The following is a 24,621-nucleotide window of genomic DNA, read 5'->3' as shown; positions in this document are numbered from 1 at the left end:
CTTTGACAACAGTTGGGTTATGATAGTGAGTGCAATAATCTGCTGAAACTAGCCATTACGTCATCCAACTGATATATAGATTTGTGGAACTTTCGCACGCAGATTTCTATATCCAATGTTGTGTTGAAAAATATGGAGCTAATAATACGATGCCTTGAAAAAAAACCAGAACAGTCCAATTTCTTCGTTATCAAGAGGTGTTTCGTGCATGATATGAGGCTTCTCAGTAGCACAAAGCCGTACAACCACAAAACATACAGGAATACACGTGTAGTCAAGAATTCCGAACGTGCATTGTCAAATTTTTTGCAGAGCAGTAGTACAATATGTCATCTCGAACGACGTCACCATGCTTATACTACAGCAAAGTTATGTCCATAGCAAATTTTATTACATTATGACCAATAGATTAATTTTTGATAAAACAGTTTGAAGTGAAAATTAGGGACCAAGAGCGAAAGAAACATATTGTACTTCAGATTGGCGTTATGAAGTTAAAACAATGCAGTTCCTCAAAAAACAAAGAAAGCTTCACACTCTTTGATTTTTAGTTTAGCGTCCCTTTTAGCAGCGAGGCTATATAAGACGTGGACCTACAGCTTAACGTGGAATCCAAACCACATGAGCTACCACTGGGAATCGAACCCAGGTCCCCCACGCTAGAGGTGCGTATGCTAACCACTTAGTCACAAGGGAGCTCACTTCACACTCTTGATGGATCATATTTAGTATATTTTTATTGTTCATTAAATACTTGAAAACATTTAAATTTTTTATTCAGATTTTGTGTTAAGGAGGCCCATAGTTATCACTCCTGCAAGCACTTTTAAAGTGCCTTATTTCATTTTGGAGATAGCCAGCCACACACAAATTTAAAGAAATCAAACTACTCGTAAATTTATAAAAAAAAATACACGGTAAAGTTTCAACTAAACTGCATTTGTAATATTTCACTTCTGATACAACAAATGTTTCGCCAATAAAAATAATAAATATTGTTTACTTATAAAATCTTAAAAAATAGATAACACTCACCATTGAGATCAAGAAATAACACAGGAATGTGAGCTTCCATTCCCGGTGGAGGATCCCAATCGGCTGGGGCTCCAGGAATTCCAGAACCAGCGGAAGGAACAAGAACAACGTTACGTTCTTCTGTTAGGCTAACCCATTGGTCTACTAGACTCTGTTCTCGTTCTATATCCTGCTCTGTTTTATCTGTACACAAAAGAAAAGAAAATAATATTTCTAGAATGTTATGCCAGAAAAACAATTACTATTCGGCATCTGTACAAATCTACATGTACACATAACCAAACAAAAGTATAGCAAGTCTAATTCGAAAGACAACGTTCTTGTTTAGATCTGTTACACACATAATAGTAATCAACTTATTTGTAAATATATATACACAATATATAAAAGAATCTACGCGAATTGAAACAAATAATTAGATAATCAGAACATACAAAGTAACATACCATATTTGCCGTCACATGAGAGAAATATTATCTCTTTGAGAGTCCAAAAATGGAATGCGTTTTATACGCCGATACGGAGAGATTGTGATTACCTATTCCTTCTTCTGTGTTGTTTGATGTCTGTCTTCTTGTTTCCTTACAGTATGAAATAACATTCCAGCTGCGTACAGTCTAGTCACTCAGTGAATGTTGCTTGGATACAATTGCTTCATTTATCGCTGTGCTACAGACATTCCTAAACGTGTCTGCGATTCAACATTTAGCTAAGAATTGTTAACTTCACACACATTTCTGTCTAAGTATCACTTTGTATTTAAAAGAAATCTTTATAATGTAGAGTAAAAACATTTTTTCATCAAAACTGAATACGGAAAACGGGATGCGTCTTATGTGCCGGCAAATACGGTAATTGGCATATTGGCATTACTGAAAACCCAACAGCCATCTTTCAAGACAACTTTCAAAATGCAGGTGCAATTTCCATATCTTATAAATAATAATAATAATAATAATAATAATAATAATAATAATAATAATAATAATAATAATAATAATAATAATAATAATAATAATATCATTTGTCGTCTGATCGGCGGCTATCGATAAGGTGCTCTTTCTTACTGTTCTAACTTAATGAGCCCATCCCTTTTTATTTCCATGTTGTTTTTAATACTTTTTTCTCTAATATTTTTATGCCCGTGAATAAGGTTGCAGAAAAGAGCCGATAGCCTGGAAATGCAAAATGTTTTTCAGGAATCAGAATTTCAAATAAATAAAATGATTGATATAAGTTCACTTTACGTACACTATAAAATAAATAATAAACGTTTTCAAAGAAACTTCGTAGCACAGGAAAAGAAAACATACAGAGCGATGTAAGACGTTGCAGGATGAAAAGCAATTAATCGAAATCATTGTTAAGGGTAAATAGAAATTTCGAAATAAAAAATAAACATACTTTTTAGTACTGTTTCTTTATATAGTTTTTGTATAACGAACCTTGTTTATTTATGATTCTTTGAATCTGCTGATCAAGATAATGTCTACGTTTCATTAACGCATCACTCCATTTCTCCCGTAAGATGGCTAAGTCCTCTTCCTGGTAAGAATCTAACGGTTTTTGTAATCTGGACCTGAAATAAATAAAAAAATATTTCAATAAAATTTTGATGCTCATAGTTATTAAATGTGATATAGTGCCAGCGGCATGAATAGCCTATCATCATTATATTTTAAATACCAGCTAATTTAACATCCCAAAGAAAAAAAGAAGTATTTATGTTCATACAATTTTCGAGTATTCAGTAAGTGAAAGTATGAACGAAGTATTTAGCGCTTGAAGTGTATATATGCGTGAACGAAATTAATTAAAACACTAAAAGTTCGATCCACAAATGCTTCAATGTCACTGTCGAGAAGAGTGAGGAAAATACAAAGAACACTCGAGAGGTCATGTCTCACTCGTCCGCCATATTGGTCATTCAAAACTGCATAAATATATATATATACGAGAAGAAGTCAAAAAGTTCCCAGAATGTTGTTATAATTTTGGCATTTGTGATGCAACCACAATGAATCTTGTGCAATACAGTCCTTAGGTTTCCTACTTATGAATTTGACATGTAAACACGTCATAACAGGCAGTGTACGTGTGACATAGTTTAACAGAGGAATGTCTGGTAATCAGTTGGTGCAATTTTACAGCTTGATCAACGCACAAACATCAAGTTCATGTGCAAGTTGCGGAAAATCTGCTTTAGAGACTTAGACAGCCTTAAAAACAGTTTAGCAGCATCGGATGTTTGGCTCTTTCCAAAGCTAAAAATGGGGCTTTTCCGTTTTGCCACCGTAGAAGAGATCAGAACAAACACGACGCATGAACTTCTGAAGATACCAAAATAAGATTTTTGTTGGTGTTTCCATCAATTGCAGGATCGCTGAAACAAGTATGTGTGTGTGTTCCAAAGATACCTCCTTTGAAGGCGATTAAGCAAATGTGTACTTCTATTGTAGTAATAAAGAGTTACAACAAAATTCCGAGAACTTTTTGACTACCCCTCGTATAAAATTGACTTATCTTTGATTGTGATTACGTTCAAAAATAAAATTGTTCATATTAAAAATGAGCTGGAGCATTGTATTAGAAATAGTATGATTGTCTTGCAAGGTTCAGAACGTGTGTTATGGAAGTTTTCAAGGGTCCTGAAGCCATCAGCGAGTAAAATATTACTGTATAGAGATGCTGCATGTATGGAAGCTAGGACTGAATAATATTAGGATAAATAAATTAGATGATTGATACAAACGACACCACGATGTGTGTACTTGAGATATGACAAGAAAGTAATACAAGTATTTGAAGATTGTATTATCACAAGGAGTCAATCAAATTACTAACACTACAAAGTATGAATCTACCAGATTCGTAGAATTTGTGGATTTTTGCTAGCAGACAAAACTTCTGAGTTTATGATATTGTGTAAGAATGTGCAAGGAGGTACTAACATACAAGGATTGAAGGAGAAACAAGGCTTACTGGTTTGTATATGTGTATTAATCAATTCTAAAATAAAACAGTATTTTGCAGAACTTCTTAAAATATCAATCTTATTCTTATGAGACTATCTTCCTCTCCTTTTCGAGCAAGAATCAAGCCAGAAAGAAAGCCAAAAGACACCGTTGAACATTTGATATCCCATACGCAGCGCATTTCTGCTTTGTGGAAGCGGTGAAGAAGCAAGCATATTAATACTGACACGAGTAAAATGTGTGCGAAATGTGGCGTCTTCACAAGTAATTGGAAAATTAATTGAAATTCTACGAACACGGCTACTTTATGATTCTATTACTATTTATGTTAGTTATTCTGCCCTTATTGCACGATTATAATACTAAGCGTGCGAGAGAGAGGGTAACAAAAATGGACATTTGTTAGATTATACAACGAACGTAATTATTAGATGAATCATCGGAGGAAATTCAGATTATTTATTTGCTGCATGCAGTACTTAATAATTAATTGTTTTCTTGAATGCAAGTACAAGCAGTCTGCTTTGATGGAGAGAGAAGTCCATAAGATGGCTATAAAATCTATACTACTCATTCTACTGCTTATTTCTAAATGGTGAGTATTAAAAATGAAAGAAACTTCCTAGTTTCTCGTACCACAATTGCATTCTATCAAGTAAGAGACGGATGAATAATGGAAGTGAATGATAATGGTAAAATTGGCGGAACAGGAATGTAGAAGAAAATGTGAGAATTCTGATTAAAGCCATAGACACTATGTTGTCACCGAAAGTTCACATGTCATAAAATTGAACCAGAGACCACTCAAAAGAAAAATAGATGCTCTGCCACTGAGTTGTCCTATCCCTCGTAGTAATTCATGAAGAAATTACAGCCCCATTGTTTACGATAATTCATTTGAGAGAATCAGAAACTTATTGCTGTATTAGGTTTGTACAAATATCCATATCTTTTCAGATTCAGAAAACTATTTTCTTACATTTTTGAATTCCTAGAATAAAGTGCACTAAATGAATGTTTTGAATATGTTTGATATGTACTCTGAAGTGGTTCTCACTCTTCGATAGTAACTAAGACAGCAATGTTCAGTGATGTGACAATACCTAGCGGCTGAAGAAAATGAGAGATTTTCTAAAGTTAATACTTTTTATTACATTATTTTGTAATGATGACTTTGGGAACATAAGTAACAGATATTATACAGTAGACCCCGGTTCAGCTGAGAGTCATGGTATTTTCTGCATATTTCTCATATTGCAGTATAAAAATTTAGAATTTAATTGACTCCAAGTAACTTTAAGAAAAATTTTGTATTAACTTACCTGGCACAAACACTGCCTACTGCTATGTTGATAATGGATTCACATATAATCGGCAATGTTCCTGAATTTTGGACCGGTTTCACTTTTACTTGAATTCTTCTCTGTTGTCCTTGCCTCAGTTGATAAATACCTCCAGTTAAAATATCGATTTTCGGAGTCACTTCAACTGCAGCATATTCTCCTTGCTCATTTAACTCTTGGATTTCAACCCACAGTTGGATCTTCCTTGTCAACTCACTCCACCTAGACATAATGACAAGATATATTTAAAAAAAAAAAAAATGATTGATTGGTTATTTGGAGGATGTACGTACATTTTCAGTATCGTAATGTAGATCTGAAGTTTAACAGTGGAGTACAAATACTGCTACTATTACAAGTTTAATCCTATGTTTTAAATGAATAAATATACTGACTACACGAAGCTGGTTCAACATAACATTTTACTTAACTTAGCGATCACAATGTAATTATTATTGTTATAAACATTCAGATATTCAAAAGTTGAATATAAATCCCAAATTTAATTAGGGGTACGTTGTACTCCTTCACGAACAAAATTTTAATTTTTTTCTTGGTACACGTTCAACTGGGTGCTATACCTGCCAAGCGACAGAAATTATTAGACATTAATACTAGTAACACTAGTTAAAGTTACTACTTAATGCATTCTGCTATATGCAAGGGTGTTACTACTTAATGCAGGGGTGTATACCTACTTTTATGCCACCCTATATATATATATATTCAACAATTTCAACAGGTTTATCTGCCATTCTCAATCGATTGGAGTCTTTTTACTAGAAAATCATATCACATCTCAAAGTGAAATGTCATTTTGTACTTTGGAATATACAGAATCGAAGAAAGACAAGGCCACAAAACTTAATATGTAGATTTCATTTGCTTAAAAAAATCCTAAAGTAGAGTACGATTTCCTGTAAGAAGCTTAAAAACGAAAAGCTATAAATGCACTTGTTGATTGATGACTCCCATTATTCTCCACCGTCTTTTGCAGATTACAAAATCAAGCAGCACATTACAGAAATCTAGTTCCTTTTCAGCTTTTCAGTACTTAATGCACACTTCAACGTAGGCACCAGCATTAGGAACACACTGTTGGCGGCAGAGTCCAACGTTTGTAATAGACCGTTGCAACGAATATCGTAGCAAGGACGCAAACCCCTCCCTAGTCACTGCTTCCGAAGTGTCTAAATCACGAAGTTCTCTGCTCAGATTAAACTGTGTTCCATATGGATGGGTTCGTAAAACACCATAACTGCCATTACTGGGCCTCTAATAGAGACAATTCTGGTGCTACTATTAAGAATTGAAGTTACGTCCTTCGTTGGTTATGTGGTGTGATATTCTTGATGATACTCTTTTTGGTCCGCACATTCTTCATGAAACAATGAACGTGACGAGGTATACACATCCTAGAAACTTTCGTTCATCCGATTGTTGTAACCAGAACGATGTAAAATGTGCATTTTAAGTATGATAGCGCACCTTCCCATTTTGATTTCAAGACAACGGTTTGGCAACGCTTTTCATGGCCGCGTTATCTGGACGTCGCGGAAATGTTGAGTGGCCACCGCGAAGCCCAGACTTGTTCCCATTGGATCGCTTTATCTGAGGGCACTTGAAAGAGAAAATATATGACAGAAAATTGCGTGATTTTGACACTTTGGAAGCAGTGATTAGGAAGAAGTGTGAGTCTGTGCCGTGTGATATATTGCAACAGTCTATCACGAACGTTAGACTCTGCCTCCAACGATAATACTAAAGGTCTTGCCCATGTTGAAATGTAAAATATCAAAAAACATAGTACATTATACTGTACAATTGAAAACACCCATGTAATTTTATTACTGACAGAACCATACCGTAGTAAAAATGGACACAAAATAGTGGATCACTTATTTTCCTTCCTTCATAATAAAGATTTTTGATTTTCCTTTAATTCTTACTCAAAATCCTTCAATGTTACTTCTAGACATTAATTATTATATTTATTAAATTGAAGAAATAACCAATTTTATATTACACCAATTCATTTATACGTGCTAATTTAACGATACACAAAGAGTGAAAAATTCGTCTTTGCACAGATGTGAAACAGTCAAATCTATTAATAAATGGACGTACTAATGAAATATTGGACTGACAAGTACATATTCTGTAAGTTCCCATGCACTCCTCCAATTATATTTAAAAAAAATGTGAAATGATTCTCAGAAAGGTAAGGATAAGATCGCTGCATAAAGGCGAATTCTCTTTGAGCTTTTAATAACAAATACCAATGATATCCAGAATTTATTGTTTTGTATGTACTTATAAACATAATGCTTCTATGGAAATTCCATTCATTCATACCTGTCTGCTAAGGAACGAGCTTTGGCAAGTTGCTGTTGTTCCACCTCCCAACCTGGACGAGCTCTGCTGAAGCCAGCGCTACGATGGCCCCAAACTTCAATGGACAAAGCACCCTCTGAAAATACAAAATGTGCGTTACTACAGAAAAATAATCATTCTTCACTAGTAATAAAATCTTTCTGTACCAGTAAAAGGAAAATATAATTAAAATTGACACTAGCTTTTAAGTAATAAGCTTTCGTACAAATTATTACAAAACGAAAAGCCGAATTAAATATTGTTTTCTTCGGGTGATTTAAAGAAAATAGATTTTTTTACTTTAATTCATGTATTGTCAGTATTACACCATTACTTGATTTTATGAACACACCAGCTATAAGAAAACAATAATGACGGCTTGCTTCAACCTTCTTTGAATCTTATTTTGCTCTCATCGAATTCTTATCATTGACTTAAACGTTGTTTCCCGCTTTCCAGGAGAGTGCTACATTACTAAGCGCGATGGTCTGCATAAAATACTTCACTTAAAACCTTTCTCTCTAAGAATTACCGTACGATGTTATTAAATAATGGAGTATACAATCAAGTTCAACGAGTAAACAACAAATAATTAAAAAAAAACTTCCCGATAGTCTCGTGGCTAGCGCGTAAGTCTTAGTACGCGCTCCCAGGTGTGTTAACCGGTGGGAGAGCACTACAAATTTACTTTCATTTTTGTTGATTCATCTCCTTTAGGCTACGGTTAGATATATATATATATACACAACCGACTCTTTCGCCAATAACTCAGTGAAAAAATATCTGCTCCCACACGAAATGAGAATTCGATTTTCTGTTATACCAACTATTGTGTTATAGCTTCTACCATTCGACGCATCATATATTGTGTGTGTCTATTCCAAAGTTATTTTCCTAAATAAATAAATAAATGAAGGACTTTGTTGAAAGTTATAAACTTTGGGAAAATAAACGTTGTATTTTCTTTGGCTAGGATTAAAATCGGTTAAAATCGGTAAATTTTCTCTCAAATTTAAAAGCATGCTCGACGATAGATTTTGTCTTCTTCTTCTTCTTCTTCTTCTTAATATTATTATTATTATTATTATTATTATTATTATTATTATTATTATTATTATTATTATTATTATTATTATTATTATTATTATTATTATTATTTAAATTGATGTTAATGAACATGGTGTGCAAAGTTGCTTCATACCAGATCATTATCTACGGTATGCACATAATTTCATTTTTTTCTAATTTATAGTATGTGAGTTAAACTAATTTCAGCTGAGGGAGATTTCAATTAGAAGTGACTAATATAGGCATTTAGAATGGGTATCCTCGCAATTTAAAGACCTTATGTAACTGCTGATCATGAATGTGATAAGATTTGATAAAAATAATTACTTAAATATTTGAAAAATATTCGTGGGAACTCCCTAATTTATTACTTACGCACAGCTTTACCTATATGCTTGAGGACTTCCTAATTTATTACTGACGCACAGCTCTGCCTATATTCGTGGGGACTCCACAATTTATTACTCACGCACTGCTTTGCTTACTTTAGAGGGAAATATATATATTCTTACCTAATATATATATATTCTTACCTAATATATATATATATATTCTTACCTAATATATATATTCTTACCTGAACAGTGTTCAATAAACTCTTCATTGATAGGTACATTAAAATCTTTGGTGTGATCGAATTTGAAGGTCATTGAATCCTGTCCTGTCCACGTGATCGGATGTTCTGGGTTGACAACAGGTGGCACAACAATGCTTTCAGGATGGCCCCAGAAAACATACTGGCAGAAAACAAAATTGGACAAGGAAGGAGGCAGCCCTGTTGCTTGTTTTATCGTGACCTGGAATAAAAACGATCACTGCATTACATACACTAATTTAAAGAAAATGAAATGAAATCTTTAAGTTTTACGTCCCACAGTTATGCTGGTTAGGCTAAAGGAGACGGTGATGATGAGAAATAAAGAAAGTGGGAGGAAACCAAAGAATTAAAAAAAAAACACGCACACGGTGTTTGTAACTTCATCCATCATGACTTTGGAGCTCACTAAAAGAATACCTAACACTTCTGACCAGAGTATATATACTTACTTATTAAAACTAAAATACAATGTAACAGTTTCGACAACTGTAATAGTTAGTGTCTGATGAAAGTAACGTTAAGATGTCGAAACCATTACACTGTATGTTAGTTTTAATAAATAATTGTATATACTGTAGTCAGAAGTGTTATTCTTTTTTTTTTTTTTTTTTTTTTTGTCTACCACAAAGTTCACTTGGCGCGGGCTGGGATCGAACCAAGGACCCCATGCATCAGAAATGAGCGCTCTACCACTGAGCCACCGCGGCCCCTATACTAATTTAATCTTCATGATATTACAAGAGAAGATAAAAAATAAAAAAAAATTAAATTGCTGCAGCTCAATTAACACACAAAGCCTACAGTTAGTTGAAAAGGTGAGTGGATGATCATGGGAGAGACTGAACAGACTCTCCATTAAAGCATACGAAAGTTAATTGTTCTTTATTAAACCAAAAAACATACATATAATCACCATTCCCTATAGTATTACTTACATAAAATACTCCATTTACCAATATCAACGTTATAATTAAATAAATAAAAAATAATAAAATATCTTAAGTTGCGTGTTCCTTTTATTATTCCTAAAGTTTTATATTTCTTGACAACAAATATTGAATTTATCTATTCTCTAGAAGTTATTTTTATTCACCTTGTCTTTGAATTTTATTGCACCAGAACCAAAGAACCAAAATTAAACCTACATAGAGGTAGTCTTGATGGGCAATGGGATTACATCATTACAAACATGAGTCATAAGTCTTGCAATATTTCCACAATCCAAATAGCAGTCGCATGTATACTCCGTGATCAACCGAAGCACAAAGTCAAACTGACCAAAGAGATAATGAGACAAGCGGACTATTTAACACGGAGGCCGGCACTCCATCAATATCTTCAGTAAGTTTTTAGTGACAATGACAAAGAGTGCTCAACAACGTTTGGTGCATGAATTGTTACAGTATGAGTTCGAACTCGGGCATAACACTGTGACAGCAATCCGAAACATTTGTCATGTGAAAAGAAAAGACGCAGTGAATCACAGCACAACAACACGTTGTTTCCAGAAATTTCGTTCAAGTTTTAAAAATGTCGAAGATCAGCCACAGGGTAACAGATTCTGAGGTCATAAACACGCCACTAAAGAAAATCCATTCACAAGCACAGGAAATTGTCAAACTAGGTTGGCATGTTCCAGTCCACAGTGCTGCGTCACATTCACAAGCTCGGGAAAATCATCAGGAGGTGCCACAGTATGCCACATAATTAGACCCCAGCTCAGGCCCACAGGAAAGTGGATGTGTGCCGACAACTGATGCAAATACACGCGATGTTCGCTTTCTAAAACGCAACGAAACGTTGGTGTTTTTTCCGAAATCCGAACGGGCAAAAACAGTGGTTAAACAAGGACCAACTTCCATAACCTGTCGTCAAACAGGGCCGTTTCGAGCATAAAGTCTTGCTCTGTGTGTGGTAGAATTACAAGCGGGTAATTCACTTCAAGTTTGTTCCTAACGGTCGTACCATCATTGCCGATCTTTATTCCGAACAATTGGCGCGGATGTATGCCGCACTATGCCAAAAATATCCTGTATTGGTGAACCGAATGTGTGGCCTGCTGCAACAGGATAGTGAAAAACCACACTGGGCTCGAAAAACACAAGAAAAAACTCAGGAATTTGATGGGATCGAACTGTTACCATATCCGGCATATAGTCCTGACTTTGCCTCTTCAAATTATAACCTGTTTCGGTCCATGTCCCCTTCCTGATATCACGATGCCTTACCAACCAGCAGGACGTAGAAACAGCAGTGACTGATTTCTTTGCCTCTAAGAACAAGATGTGGTATCGAGGAACTGGTAGGAAGGTGGTTGCAGACAATCCAACACGAGGGACTACACTTTGAATGTCAGCCTGCTTTCATTATGAAATACAGGTATGTTGTGTACCAGAATATTGCAAGACTTATGACTCACCCTGTAATTTATGAACTAATTGCAAAATAGTAAACTGTGCCCCGACTGCGTATTTAAATTCATGTTCTAAGACAATTCGTAATGGTGTTCAAATTAAATTTTTGTTCTTACTTTCAAACAGAAGAATGAAAATAACATGTAGAGAACAGAAAAGTACAAGACAGCTGTAAGAAATTTATTTCTCAGAAGAAAGGCACAGAAAGAAAAGTGGGTGAAATATGAGGAATAACAAAAGGATCCCGCAACTTGAGATATCTATTATTATAATTCATATCATAGTTGCGTAAATATTAAATCTGCAACATATTAAAAAAAAAAAAAAAAATGCAATGCTGCACAGGAACAGTTCAAAATTTATTCAGTCAGTCAGTTGTATTACTTACTTCATAACATATACAGGGAAAAATTGTTGTTATTGTTTTATATCATTCAAAACAGTTCATTTGTATCTGATTGGTTAGCGCGGAGGACCTAGGTTCAATTCCAAGTAGGACTGCATGATTTGGATCTTACTTTAAATTAAAGTTCATGACCTAAATAGGCTCAAGTTAATAAGGAACATTCAACTTTCGACCAAAATCGCATGAATCTGTAAAATAAACATATTGAATGCTTGAATTACAATTAAAAGAAATTTAGATGAATTAACGTTAATAAACCCGTAATGAGAAGAACAACGGGTACTAGCGAACAATTTTAACAATAGAGTACTGTTTATATAATACTTACTCTACAAGTAACCTGACTGCTCCCAGGAACAAAATCATCGTCTCTGCCGCTATCACCAGAACTTTCTGAGGCCGCTTCACACATTCTGTCTTGTGGAAAGTGACCAGATATCCTGCTCAGTTCCACCTATGAAAATAACAATTCATCATTTCTAAAATATAGTTTACACATACGTAAAAGTTTGGTATGTACGATTAAATGTGCATACAATTGATAAAATAGTTAATTCTAAGTAATTTTTATTATAATACAACATGAAAATCGGATTTCTGCTATTTAACGATTAATTTCATTCGCATAATTTCTGTAGATAGACTAGTCTTTGGCTAACTAGCTCCCAGACCTCAGCATTTGCTCGCCTTACGGCCTTGCACTTCATATTTCAGCCTTTGTCTCTTAATACTTTGCTTGTTCACTCGCATTTTATTTTTACAGTAGTTTTCGTTTTATCATCCATAATAATATAATAATAATAAAAAGATCAAGCTCCATTATACTAACTTTGCCAATTATACATAGGTATACCATTATTATATAATAAAACTAATCGCTGAGCAAGCAAACCGATTTCTATTGTAAAATTAATGTCGCCTAACAGTTTCGTCAATTAAATACTTTGGCTTCATCTTTGCCTTACCTTTGGCCGATTTCAAATCCAAATAATGGATATGATTAAAATCTCAACCATTTTTACCAAAGTTAATGTAAAAAATAGTTTTGTCATCAAATTACTTATTTGCGCTAACTTTGAAGTTAAGGTTCATTCCACTCCGTTATTCTTAACAGATATCAATCAGCTCCATCTTTATTTCCTAAGCTTCAAGAAAAGGGTATACCAAGCTTCATTAAATTACGAAAGCTATCTGGGATCAGACAGACACACGAATGCATGTTACATTCAATAGTAGCTTGCTTCCATTCAATGTAGAACAATTCCCAACTGAAAAACTGCCAACATTTTCGTTTAAATTGTATTGCTGAAAACTAGATATGTCGGAAAATAACTCATACATGACATCTTGCAATTTTTCTAATACTACTTTTCAACTAATATCCCGTGCCTCTAAGTGCCTTGAGAATGAATGCAAGTAGACAATGAATGCAAGTAGACTGGTACCAGTCATTGTTGTTTTAAACAGTCACCTCCAGTTGTGGAGTTGTGTTTGATCTTTTTACACAATGTTTTTGATCTTTTCCAAAAATTAATTTGTAATTCTTAAAGATAAAGAAAAATAATCGAAATCAGTTACCTGAAGTCTTCCTGCTACTTCCCCTTGCTGACTGATAATAGGAGTGTGGTAATCTAACTTCACGTCGTGGAACAACACTTCTAGGAAGATATTCGCAACTCCAATAAGATTGTGGTTCTCTTGGGATTCATAAAATGGATCAAGACTTTTCACTGGTACCTCTTCCTGCAACAAGAAAAATGGAAATTACTTAGTAGGTTACACAAAAAATACAAAATACATTTAGGAGGACATTTTTAAAATTCTATCAGTCATGATCTTAGTTTTGATACTTGATTGTTTCCTGTCTTCATGTGCAACTACGAAGTATCAGGTCCTATTACAATATCAAATTGAAAAGAAAGTTCTGACTTATTCATGGAATGGTATTCATGTGCATTTATACTTTCCTTCGTAATTGCCGTGGTTTGGTGAAACGCTGTGCTTCTTTCATTTGCAAATTGAAAATGGTATTAGAACGAAACCGAAATCCAAACCATGATACTTTACAATACTATTGGGAACGACAACTATCAATGAAAGATATTGTGAAAGATTTACAAACAGTAGCTCAATGGACAGTCTCGAAATAGTATAGAAGTTTAGAGGCCGTTAACCTCAGTTTGATTGACGAACTCCATTCGAATAACCACCGAAATTGAACAAAGTGCAGCTGTGAAAAGCTTTGGAAAACAAATCGAAATCTAGTATTTGAGACTCAGCTACAGTGTGTGTTGTCAATTACAAGATCGCTTTGAATGACCTCCATCAGCTAGATTTTGTGCAGAAGATGGTAGGATCAGTACACTTTCACCGACCTAAGAATCCCATGTACGATGAGTAATGCAAGTGCATTATGATACACGATAAGAAACAGATCTACTTAATCAATCCCAACCCCCAACCCCTTCCCGAAAAAAAAACAATGGATTTTGTGAGACCAAACTCTTGCGTCTGTTCCGCACAATCTGTTTGGCAGGGAGATAAGATCTCCGTTGGAAGTTAATGAAAAACCTCCATTTTGTGCGATCGATAATGCTTCACTACATACTCTAGTATCAGTAACTGAGCTGATTTGATGGATGATTCATTGGATTGGAGTTCATACAGCGTCCCTTTCGGCATGAACTATATGAAATGTAGACCTAAAGCTTAACGTGAGTCTGAGTCATATGTAGACCGATTATAAAATCCGTGCTGAAGTGCCAAAATGAAAATTAGTAAAAAGCCCAATTTTACTTCAGAACTGGTGGCGCATAGACTATACGCATTTTTCTGGCGATTATTTGAACTACTTCCATAGTGAATATTAAATAGCCCGATTTTGACTGAGCAGTGTTAGGCACACAACCTACATTTTGAGATTAAACGGAACTTTTCTATTTTTGGCACAGATATCATTTTCAGCCTACATATGAGCTTCAACTGGAAATCAAACTCGGGTCTCCTTAACCAAAGGCCCGTACACTAACCATTAGCCACGAGGGAGTTTTAGCAACCGGACTGAGTTTACTATAAGTTGAAGGTGAAATACCCGACCTTAATTCATCGAAAGTGTGCAGTTTCACCAGGACAATGCAACCAAGCCTCACCGCTAAGGCAGCCAAGAGTGGTTTGCACGGCTAGACGGCGTTACGGTTACACTAGACTCTGTTTATAATTGAGATGTTGCATCTTCCGATTACGATTTCTTTCTTTCTATAAAGCATTCTTCACGCAGTCACAGCATTTAGTTGTTTGAAGAAGTTGAAGAAGAAAGCAAAGAACTTTATTATATAATTTATTAATTTTATTTTATTTGTTTTATTTATTTCTCTTTAAATTTTAAAATTCGAAGTTCATATATTATCGTCCCTCACTCAAATCCGAACGCTTGCAGATCGATAGCGGAAAATCATTGCGACTGATGAACTTTTATTTTGCCAAATAAATTTGATTTGGCTTGAGTTTTTTTTTTTTTTTTTTTTCCCTGAATCTGACATGTATAATTTCTACGATATTACTTTAACATATAATTTTTGAGATGCTTTGTTAAAAAGTCATGATATATAGAAGCACTTCATACTAATAAATAAGTTAAAACTTTGGTCTAACCCAGTTCCATGTTCTTCGATTCCTAGTTTGCCTCATCCCACTGTTTAGTATTTCACGTTCTGATGCTTCACATTATTCCATTGTAAAATATTTATTTTAAGAATGTCAGAGAGCACGAAAGTTCTTAGTAACTTCTATTACAATGATGATGTAACTGGAAACGAATAATGTTACTTCCAAAACAAACCTTACATTGGACACAACATTTTACATTAGACAAAATAAAAATATTATATAGATCTTCCTCTCTCCAGAACTTTAAAGAAAAATTGCTAAATCGAGATGCTATTCATTTTTAACCTTTAAGGTACCAAGTAACTTTAATACTTCTATAAAAATACTCTCATGTAAGGCCCTTGATACCAAATAACTACATAGAGATACCCTAGTTTATTACAAATGATCTTCCTGACTAATAACCAAACAAATCTTGCTTAACAACACTCCGACACGTGAAAGGCTATGAATGGAAATGTGAGCTCAAACATTTTCAGTAGCTGGTAAAGCCGTTGCGTAGTTGTAGTTTTCGCCGCTAGGGTGACAGTAAAAGAAACGGCTGCCAATGAGGACACAAAAGCACTTTGTATGTGACATTTTTATGTCAGCCAGTGTGTTATCACATGCAACGTTAATGTTAGAAGGAAGTTTGGTGAAGATGCACCTACTGGGCACAATACTGTAAGTGGTATTCTGAATTTAAGCAAATGGATGCATCCATCTGTAAGTGAAAGTCAACCAGTCGTCCAGCTGTACGAGAGACAACTGTGGAGTGTGTGTGAGAGAGTTTCGTACGGAGTTCACAAAAATCCACCACCACAGGCAGCAGTATATTCTGTTTTCAGTTGCCATTTCCACTGATACCACTCTTACGTGTCTGAGTGTTGGAAAGCGGGATTTGTTCAGGTTTGTAATCGGAAAGATCAAAGGGGAAAAAAGAAGGAATGTCACAAAACTGCATTTTCGAGAAAACGGCGTTTTAATATTGCAAACCGCGTAAGAAGAATAGGGTTAGTTAAATCTTTTGCCCATTTTATATGGACATTTCTACATCTACGCATGCATGGCATATACAGTCAAATAGCACCAAGAGTCACCAACAGATAGGGCAAAGCACCCGAAAAAGCACAGACATGGACATTCCTTGTTTTTTCCCCTTACCCTTCACTTGTAATAAAACTGCACATCCCTATCACTGTTAATATTTTTTCCGTTTAGCAATATACGAGATTTATACGGGTGGAATGGCGTTTTATTTGTTTCAAATAAATAAATAAATAAATAAATAAAAGAAAGAAAGAAAGAAAACCATGGTCCAAACTGGTTTATTTTCTGAGCTTAGTTGAAAAATTTTGCGACATAACACTTTGTTTCTTTTAATATGGTATTTCTCTCAGATTTCAGAACCATCCCTACTTTTATTGGGGGCGAGTGAGAGAGAAAAAAGTGCGAATAAGAGACAATTGTATAGTTATTTTAAATGTTTCGCAGGTGAGTTTGTTGCCTAAGGAGAAGACACAAAATGGATGCTATGTTCTTATCCACAATATCTCCTCTAATCTTGGTTCCCTAAAAGCTTTGTTTGTCATATCACACAGAAAGAGAACTGCTATAAAGAAACAAGCGCTCGCTCAGCTGGTATGTAATTTCGCTTATCTTTCTGTACTAGTTTGCGCTTTTAGGTTTGTGTGGAAAATTGAATTACATTTGACGTTGAGAATGCTATTATAATACATAATCAACATCTCAACAAACATTCCCGGGCAAGTAAGTTTGTCGTGTGCAACATTATGTCCGTGAATTTTCTCGGGGTATTCCTGTTCCTCAAGCATTCTCATTGCACTAATTACGCGAACATGTAAGCCTCTGGATATTTGGAGATAATTGGACTGAAACTTTTAAAATAATCGAGATACGACACTTACATGGGACATGTAAATGAAGTGTATAGAGTTCTGTTTGAAAACTCTTGGGTAAAAGACAAATCTTAGGGAATTAGATTATAATAATCACGATCAGATTGGATTGGGTACTCATTGTTGGACCTTTGTTTCTGCGGCAATAAATATTTGGGTTTCTTCATAGTGAATGAGTGAGTGATATTACATTTATATTCGATTAGCTGAAATGTCCGTTCTCGCATGGGAAAAATATTTGACTCCCCACTTTTTGGATGCATCTCAATTAAACTCTAATGATAGAAACCCATAAAGTACTCTATTTTTGGAATAAATTGTGTACACCTCTATTCCTTTAGGATGCGCTCATTAATCAAAATAACACGATAAAAACTCAGCTTGAGGTAAATACTGCGTTCCAAAATTCAATCTAAATGAATCAACCATTTTTCTGTCATGCAACTACACACAATAAATAATATTAATCTCGGTCATTTTACGTTTTACCCCTTCTAATTCCCATGCTGACAGGGGTTAAACTGAGACTTAAACGGAATCGACAGTGTGACTATTCATTTCAGCAACCTCGAAAATTATGGATTTGTCACTAATATCAGTAGTTTTCCATTATTTTTACATGTCGCCCTTTCTCACCCACTCCTAGGATGCCTTACATGGTATTGGGGGTGTAACTATTCACCTCATCGATATCAAAAACTACGGATTGGAAACTAACATTGGTTTTCTCGATTACTTTTACATGCCACCGTTTTCAACCTTCCTCAGGGGTGCTAGAGATCTTACCCTTCAGAATTTTTCTTTTCAGATTGTAAATCATATGTGTTCCAAGTTTCGTTGAAATGGTTCCAGGAGTTCCAGAGTTATTCTGGAACATACTCATATGCATCCATTTTTATACACATAGAAGATATACTTACCTTCATTGGCAAATTCTTCTCCTTCCTTTCTTCGTACATGTCCCTCATGTCAATTAGTTTATTTTCTAACTTCTCCATCGACCATACTTGGCTTCCCATCCCTTTCCTCTTTACCAGAATTGCAGGTTCACTGACAAACGCTCCACGCTGTACGGAAAAAAAAAGAACAGATTTACTCATATTTTGGAACACATCACAGACACATTGATTAGATATCAAATTTAACATTTATAATTGTTTTATCTTTTGAAACGGAGGTTAAATTTTCAGTTGCTATACGCTGTATTTTTTTCTGAGCCAAATACTAGAATAGGTAGAAATTTACTAGAACGTGTGGGAGTCTACCGTTTGAAAAACTAGGAGAGTTCTCAGTATTGAATAAGGTTTAATTATACACTATTCCTAATATACAATCAATTACAATTGTGTATAATTATAAAAGAAAAAAACATATTACTGACTAAAACTTAACGATAATTACAAACAATTATGAGTAGCGATGGCTCATTTTATTTTTCCTCGATGGAGAAATTTCTCTGGACATTTTAAAATAATCTAACTTTTAAGTACTATATGTAATCTTCACCGTAGGATAAATCATAAAGAATATTAATTGAAAGCAAGAATGTAAAAATTTACTGAAATACAGGAAAATAAATATCAAGTTATATACCTTCCAAAACGCTGACGAACTATCATTTTGTTTTGAATATAGTTGAGACACATAACAAGAAATTTAATGTATTGGACTGTTCTATTTTTAAATGAAACTTCATATCAAGAAAGTTTTTTTTTTTTTTTTTTTTTTTTTTTTTTTTCAAATGACAGAAGGAGTGATGTATCATTGTGTTATTGAATTTTGATGTGCGTCACTTGGCAAGGTAATTCTATGAATCGTAAAAAAAATAATTACTTTGCCCACTCAATCTATTGAATTCTAATTATTGTTTACTGCAAGATTATACAATTTACTAGTAAAACGTAAATTCGTTTGGTTCTACACTCATTACATTAAATGTGTTTTATGGATTTTTTAATAACATGCTATTCATTGATTATTTTTAAAAATTCTTTCAGAGGAACTATTGCAGATATTCTTTGATAAGAAGGAACGGTGTTTTGGTGGTAAAGTTCTCACCTCTGGTACGAGAGGTCTGGTTCGATCCTTGAATATGCAAGTTTCTGGTGGACTACATCGTATTCGTGGGCTTTCTCGGAATTCTTCCGTTTCCTCCCACATTCTTTCCTTATCATTAATCGTCTGTTTTGTTTATCCTCAATAATGCAAACATGGTACGTAACACCAGAAATTTCATTAAATTTTTCATTCTCTTATGACCTCATAATTTAGAAATGTATTTCTTCCTTGTTTTGGGAACTTGTCAACATGACTGAAACCTATATGGACAAGCTGAGGCACCATTACTACACTAATGTGGTGCTGAAACACTCCAAGCAGTGATCAAAAGGGAAATCTTCCAGGTTCTCTCACAGACCTAAAGAAGTAAATGTCTCTCCAACTGAGGTAATTCTTAAATCCTCACCATCAAATAAGTACAGAAGTTTGAGAGTTTGTAACATGACGAAAGCTTTTATCTTCAATTGTGATTTGAGATTATCGTTTACGGACGATCAACAAGAAACTATTTTCTGGAAAAATATTTACATAAACAGAAAAGTATTGCTGCACAAAATTGAGCCACAAGTGAGTAGAACTTTGTGCTTCTTGACATTAAAACGAAAGTTAGATAAAGGCACTTTTATTTGTCAAACGACGCACTTTAAAAAAAGTCATATCCAATATCTATATAGAAGAGATAGTGAAAAAGACCCTACAAAATGAAGATGGATTTCAGTAGAAAGTAGAATGATAAGTAGATATGGAATGGTAGATATACGGTTCGGAGATGATACGGCGCTTGTTGCAGAATCTAAAGAGAAAATCAGTACGATGTTACAAACTTGAGGAAGAGCTGTGAAGAATAAAGAATGAAAATAAATGTTAGAAAGAAAAAACGTCATGGTGATTGGAACGAAGCGATCGGTGTCAAATATAGAAGTAGGAGGGGAGAAAAATAGAACAGGTGATTAATTTTCGATACCTAGGTAGTATTATCACGGTAGTGATGATATGAAATATGAACGTGAAATAAAAGCAAGAAATGGCGAAAGAAGCTTTTAGGAGGAAGAAAATACCATTTTGTGGGATCCTAGATAAAGAGCTGAGAAAAAGACTTGAAAAATGCTTCGTATGGAGTATTGTCCTGTATGGGTCAGAAACATGGACATACGTAAAAACGATGAAAAACGACTGGAAGCTTTCGAAATGTGGCAGTGGAGAAGAATGGAGAAAATTAGCTGGGTCGAGCGAAAAACGAAAGAGAGGATATTAGAAATAGTGGGATGAAATTTTAGATATTATTAAGAAGAGGAAGAGAAACTGGTTGGAACATTGGGTAAGAAGGAACTGTATCATGAGGGACGTACTAGAGGGTATGGTGGCAGGAAAGGGAGGGAGGGGAAAAGGAGACTGTAATTAATGGACAATATCAAAATAGAAAAATCGAAGTGAAGACGAAGACTTCCCAATAGGCAGAATATCTACGATGATGATGATGATGATGATGATGATGAGTGAAAATATTCATACATACCGGGTGTTTCTGATAATATATCCGGTACTTATAAATCACAAACGCTTGGAGATAAAACGATGAAAAGTAAAATATGAAAATATCAGAAGTAGCAACGAATGGAACGCTTTGCTTATCCTACTGAGCCCCCTATCATACAGCCCCGAGTAGTTACTCCAAAATTTTAAATAGCAAGTCATGTAATTCAACACACCATTGAAAAGATAATGGAAAAACAACTTTCGTAGTTAAAAAAAAAAAAAAAAAATGTGTGTGTGGTACCGTTTATGAAATGACCACCATTTCAATGAATTCTTGCACAATTAGATAAAATCCTCAATGCCTAAGAATCACAACTATTGGAGAAAAAAAAGGATGAAACAACAAAGTAAGATATGATAATGTTAGAGGACCTCTCGAATGGAGCGTTCTTGTTGTCCCACATAGGTTCCTATCATGGGGTAAATTTTAAATAGCAAAGTATGTAATACGACATGCCATTGAAAAGAACAAGGGCATTCTTAACTAAACTGTTACTATTTAACTATGAATTCTTAAACAGTCAGATAAACCTATAATTAAACTGTGAGATCTGAAATAGCCACTATAATATAATTATATTGTATATAACTATAGCATTATTTATTTATTAAATTTAAGTTGAATAAGTTGAAAAATGGATAAAATAACTCGTACTGGTAGTGGTACCAAAACAACGTTCTTTGTTTTTTATTTACTTGAGTTTACATTTGTAAATTATCTACCGGTAAATTAGGCATCATTGAAAACAATTTTAAAAGAAAAAGAAATTATATATATGAAATTTAACAATTTAATTCCTACCTTTCTATTTGGACTTAGGTTTGCAGGTGGAATTTGCAGCGTGACACTGAAAGTGGTTTGTCTCCCCATTTCTTCTGCTAGGAAATTAGCTTCTTGGACAAGAGCATTTGCCTTCACTATGTCTGCCTTCAATTGGCCCAAACTTCTCTTAAACATTTCATCCCTGAAAACGCAACGAAGGTAAAATTAATCGAACAATACCATTGTTGTACTTAAGAATATTCTATATTTGACAGACAGAACGCACATTTCAAACGCATGCTGATAAATACTAAATAAAATTAATTAAAAATCACATTTATAATTCTCTATTGTATGTACAGTCACTTAAGAAGAAAAAGGGAGTTATATTTTCTTTTATACAATTATGCTTACGGATAAAAGTATATGCCCAGGTTTCATCTAATTATTCTTGTAAAATTTCAGGATTTCATATGTACAGTTAATAACAGAAGTTCTTTTGCAACGAAAATTCTACCGTAATAATATTTAAATCCATTTTATTAATTTTAAGATAATGGTCCACTAACAAACATTAAGTTCATTAGGAATGTCTTTAGACGTTCCAAAAAGTAATTTCAAAGAGCTCTCATTTCTGATTCAGTCACGTTCAAAACTTTAACAACATACAGAAGCTTCTTATGATGTTAGGAACGATGTGACTATCTTTTACATTACAGAATTTTATAGTTACGAGACTTTTGGTCAGTCTTCTTGGAAAGACGCTAATCAGTATTTATCACTTACGTAATTCACATATTTTCTGAACGGTCTATAGGCGTCGTTCATCTGAAGTTTCTACAATTTCCTTCATATGCCTTCGTAAGTACATTGTACTTTTTTTTTTTTCATTCTTGTTCTGAGCATAGACAAAGATTTGTGACCGACATATATCTTGTTTGTTTGGTATGGAAAGTTACCTACTTGATTCTTAACTTTTCTGCACTCATTTCCATCACTATTTTTTTGGTTAATTTATTTACAACTAATTAATACAAGAAGTTTTACCCAAGGAATTCACTTTTGAACGTGACTTTACAATGCATTCTTACGGTCCTACGGGAAGACAATTTTCCTGAATAACTTAAAGTTTTGAATTTCTTTTCTTGCCTTATTACTAGGGAGCTAATTACTACGAAAAAATATGCACCAAAAGAACACAATACAGGACGTTTGTTAACGACTGCATATTTGCCTAACGAGCTCAAGTGGCTACAATGTTTATAGAACGTAAGTTCTCTGTATACATTAAATATTGGCATTATACTTATTTCCTTGTTTAGCAAAAAAACATAATGTTATATATTAGTAACAAAATCAAATACATAGAAAGTATTCAGGTAATTGTTTACTGCTTAATTATTTCTTTCTGAAATACATCACCGCGCCATTCTCGTATTGTTAAATATTAATTCTAATATATATATATATATATATATATATATATATATATCAGCGTGGCGGTGATTACTTTTAGTACACAAAGCGCCTAAAAATCAACAGAGAACTCGTGACTACTGTATGGAAAGGTCAGTTTAATTCTGCTTTTAACTGACAGTCATAATACTTCGCATTTAGAATGCAAATTTTTGCATAATATCAAATGCAATATTTTTGTGGCATTATCCATTATAGAAGCTACGATACTTTGTAAATAAACAAGTACACAAAGATAAACAACAGTACGACAATCATGTACAAAAATGTGTAATTAATGCAATACAATTTATTGTTTCTTACTTCTTTTTATTACTTAGTAAAATAAGGAAGTAAGTACGTAAGTAAACGATTGCCCAATAGTGACGGCAAGGTAGTTAGTTTCGACACATAGCAAGTTACATACTGCACTTGCAAGGGTTCAACCGTGCGTTCTTATGATAAACTATGTGAAAGTCACTTACTAAGAACTGTTCTAATGTCAATCCTTAAAGCATTTGAGTAAGTGGCAAGATCCTGAGTATATCTTAATGAATGTCAACTACTGTATATACAGGGTAGACCAAAGATACTTGATAAAAATGCATTTGAAATAAATTATTTATCAACTACAAAACTATGAAATGATCACTGATCAAATCATAATGTTAAGTTAGGCTACCTAAATTAAATGTTCAAAGCGTCCTCCACCATTTTCAATGCCTCACGCGCGAGAAACCCGGGTTCAATTCCCAACGAAAGCTCATATGATTTAGATTTCACGATAAGCTGTAGATTCACGTCTCACGCACCTTTGCTGCTTACGGGAACGGTAAACTTCAATACAACTAAAAATTTTCACTGAACAGATTGTATCTTTTAAGCACAGTAGAACTATCATCACTAATACCGTTGGATGATAATTCATCAAATTCAGAGGTAATATGCTTTTTTAAATGGTCTAGATCTAACGCTGGTACAGACCACACGTAGTGAGGATCTGGTGTGTTTAAAAAATCGGTTGTTTCCTCCT

At 34.2% G+C, this 24,621-nt stretch overlaps 1 protein-coding gene across 3 annotated transcripts in view; it reads right to left on the bottom strand.

Moving 5' to 3' along the window:
- Khc-73 (Kinesin heavy chain 73) overlaps positions 1-24,621 on the bottom strand; it is a 571,786-nt gene that overhangs the window by 88,549 nt on the left and 458,616 nt on the right. For all 3 annotated transcript variants that reach the window (XM_081755750.1, XM_081755751.1, XM_081755752.1), the window contains 9 exons: positions 22,173-22,335; positions 18,697-18,843; positions 13,791-13,955; positions 12,541-12,666; positions 9,372-9,591; positions 7,709-7,823; positions 5,333-5,575; positions 2,481-2,614; positions 1,036-1,218 (listed from right to left, as the gene is read on the bottom strand). In XM_081755750.1, coding sequence (XP_081611876.1) covers positions 1,036-1,218; positions 2,481-2,614; positions 5,333-5,575; positions 7,709-7,823; positions 9,372-9,591; positions 12,541-12,666; positions 13,791-13,955; positions 18,697-18,843; positions 22,173-22,335 — 1,496 coding nt within the window. The remainder of the gene's footprint in view (positions 1-1,035; positions 1,219-2,480; positions 2,615-5,332; positions 5,576-7,708; positions 7,824-9,371; positions 9,592-12,540; positions 12,667-13,790; positions 13,956-18,696; positions 18,844-22,172; positions 22,336-24,621) is intronic.

The sequence above is a fragment of the Thermobia domestica genome, chromosome 4 (genome assembly GCF_964235325.1).
Source record: "Thermobia domestica chromosome 4, izTheDome1.hap1.1, whole genome shotgun sequence".
NCBI lineage: Eukaryota > Metazoa > Arthropoda > Insecta > Zygentoma > Lepismatidae > Thermobia > Thermobia domestica.
The sequence above is the reverse complement of the archived record's forward strand: the minus strand, read 5'-3'. Positions and strand labels throughout refer to the sequence as shown.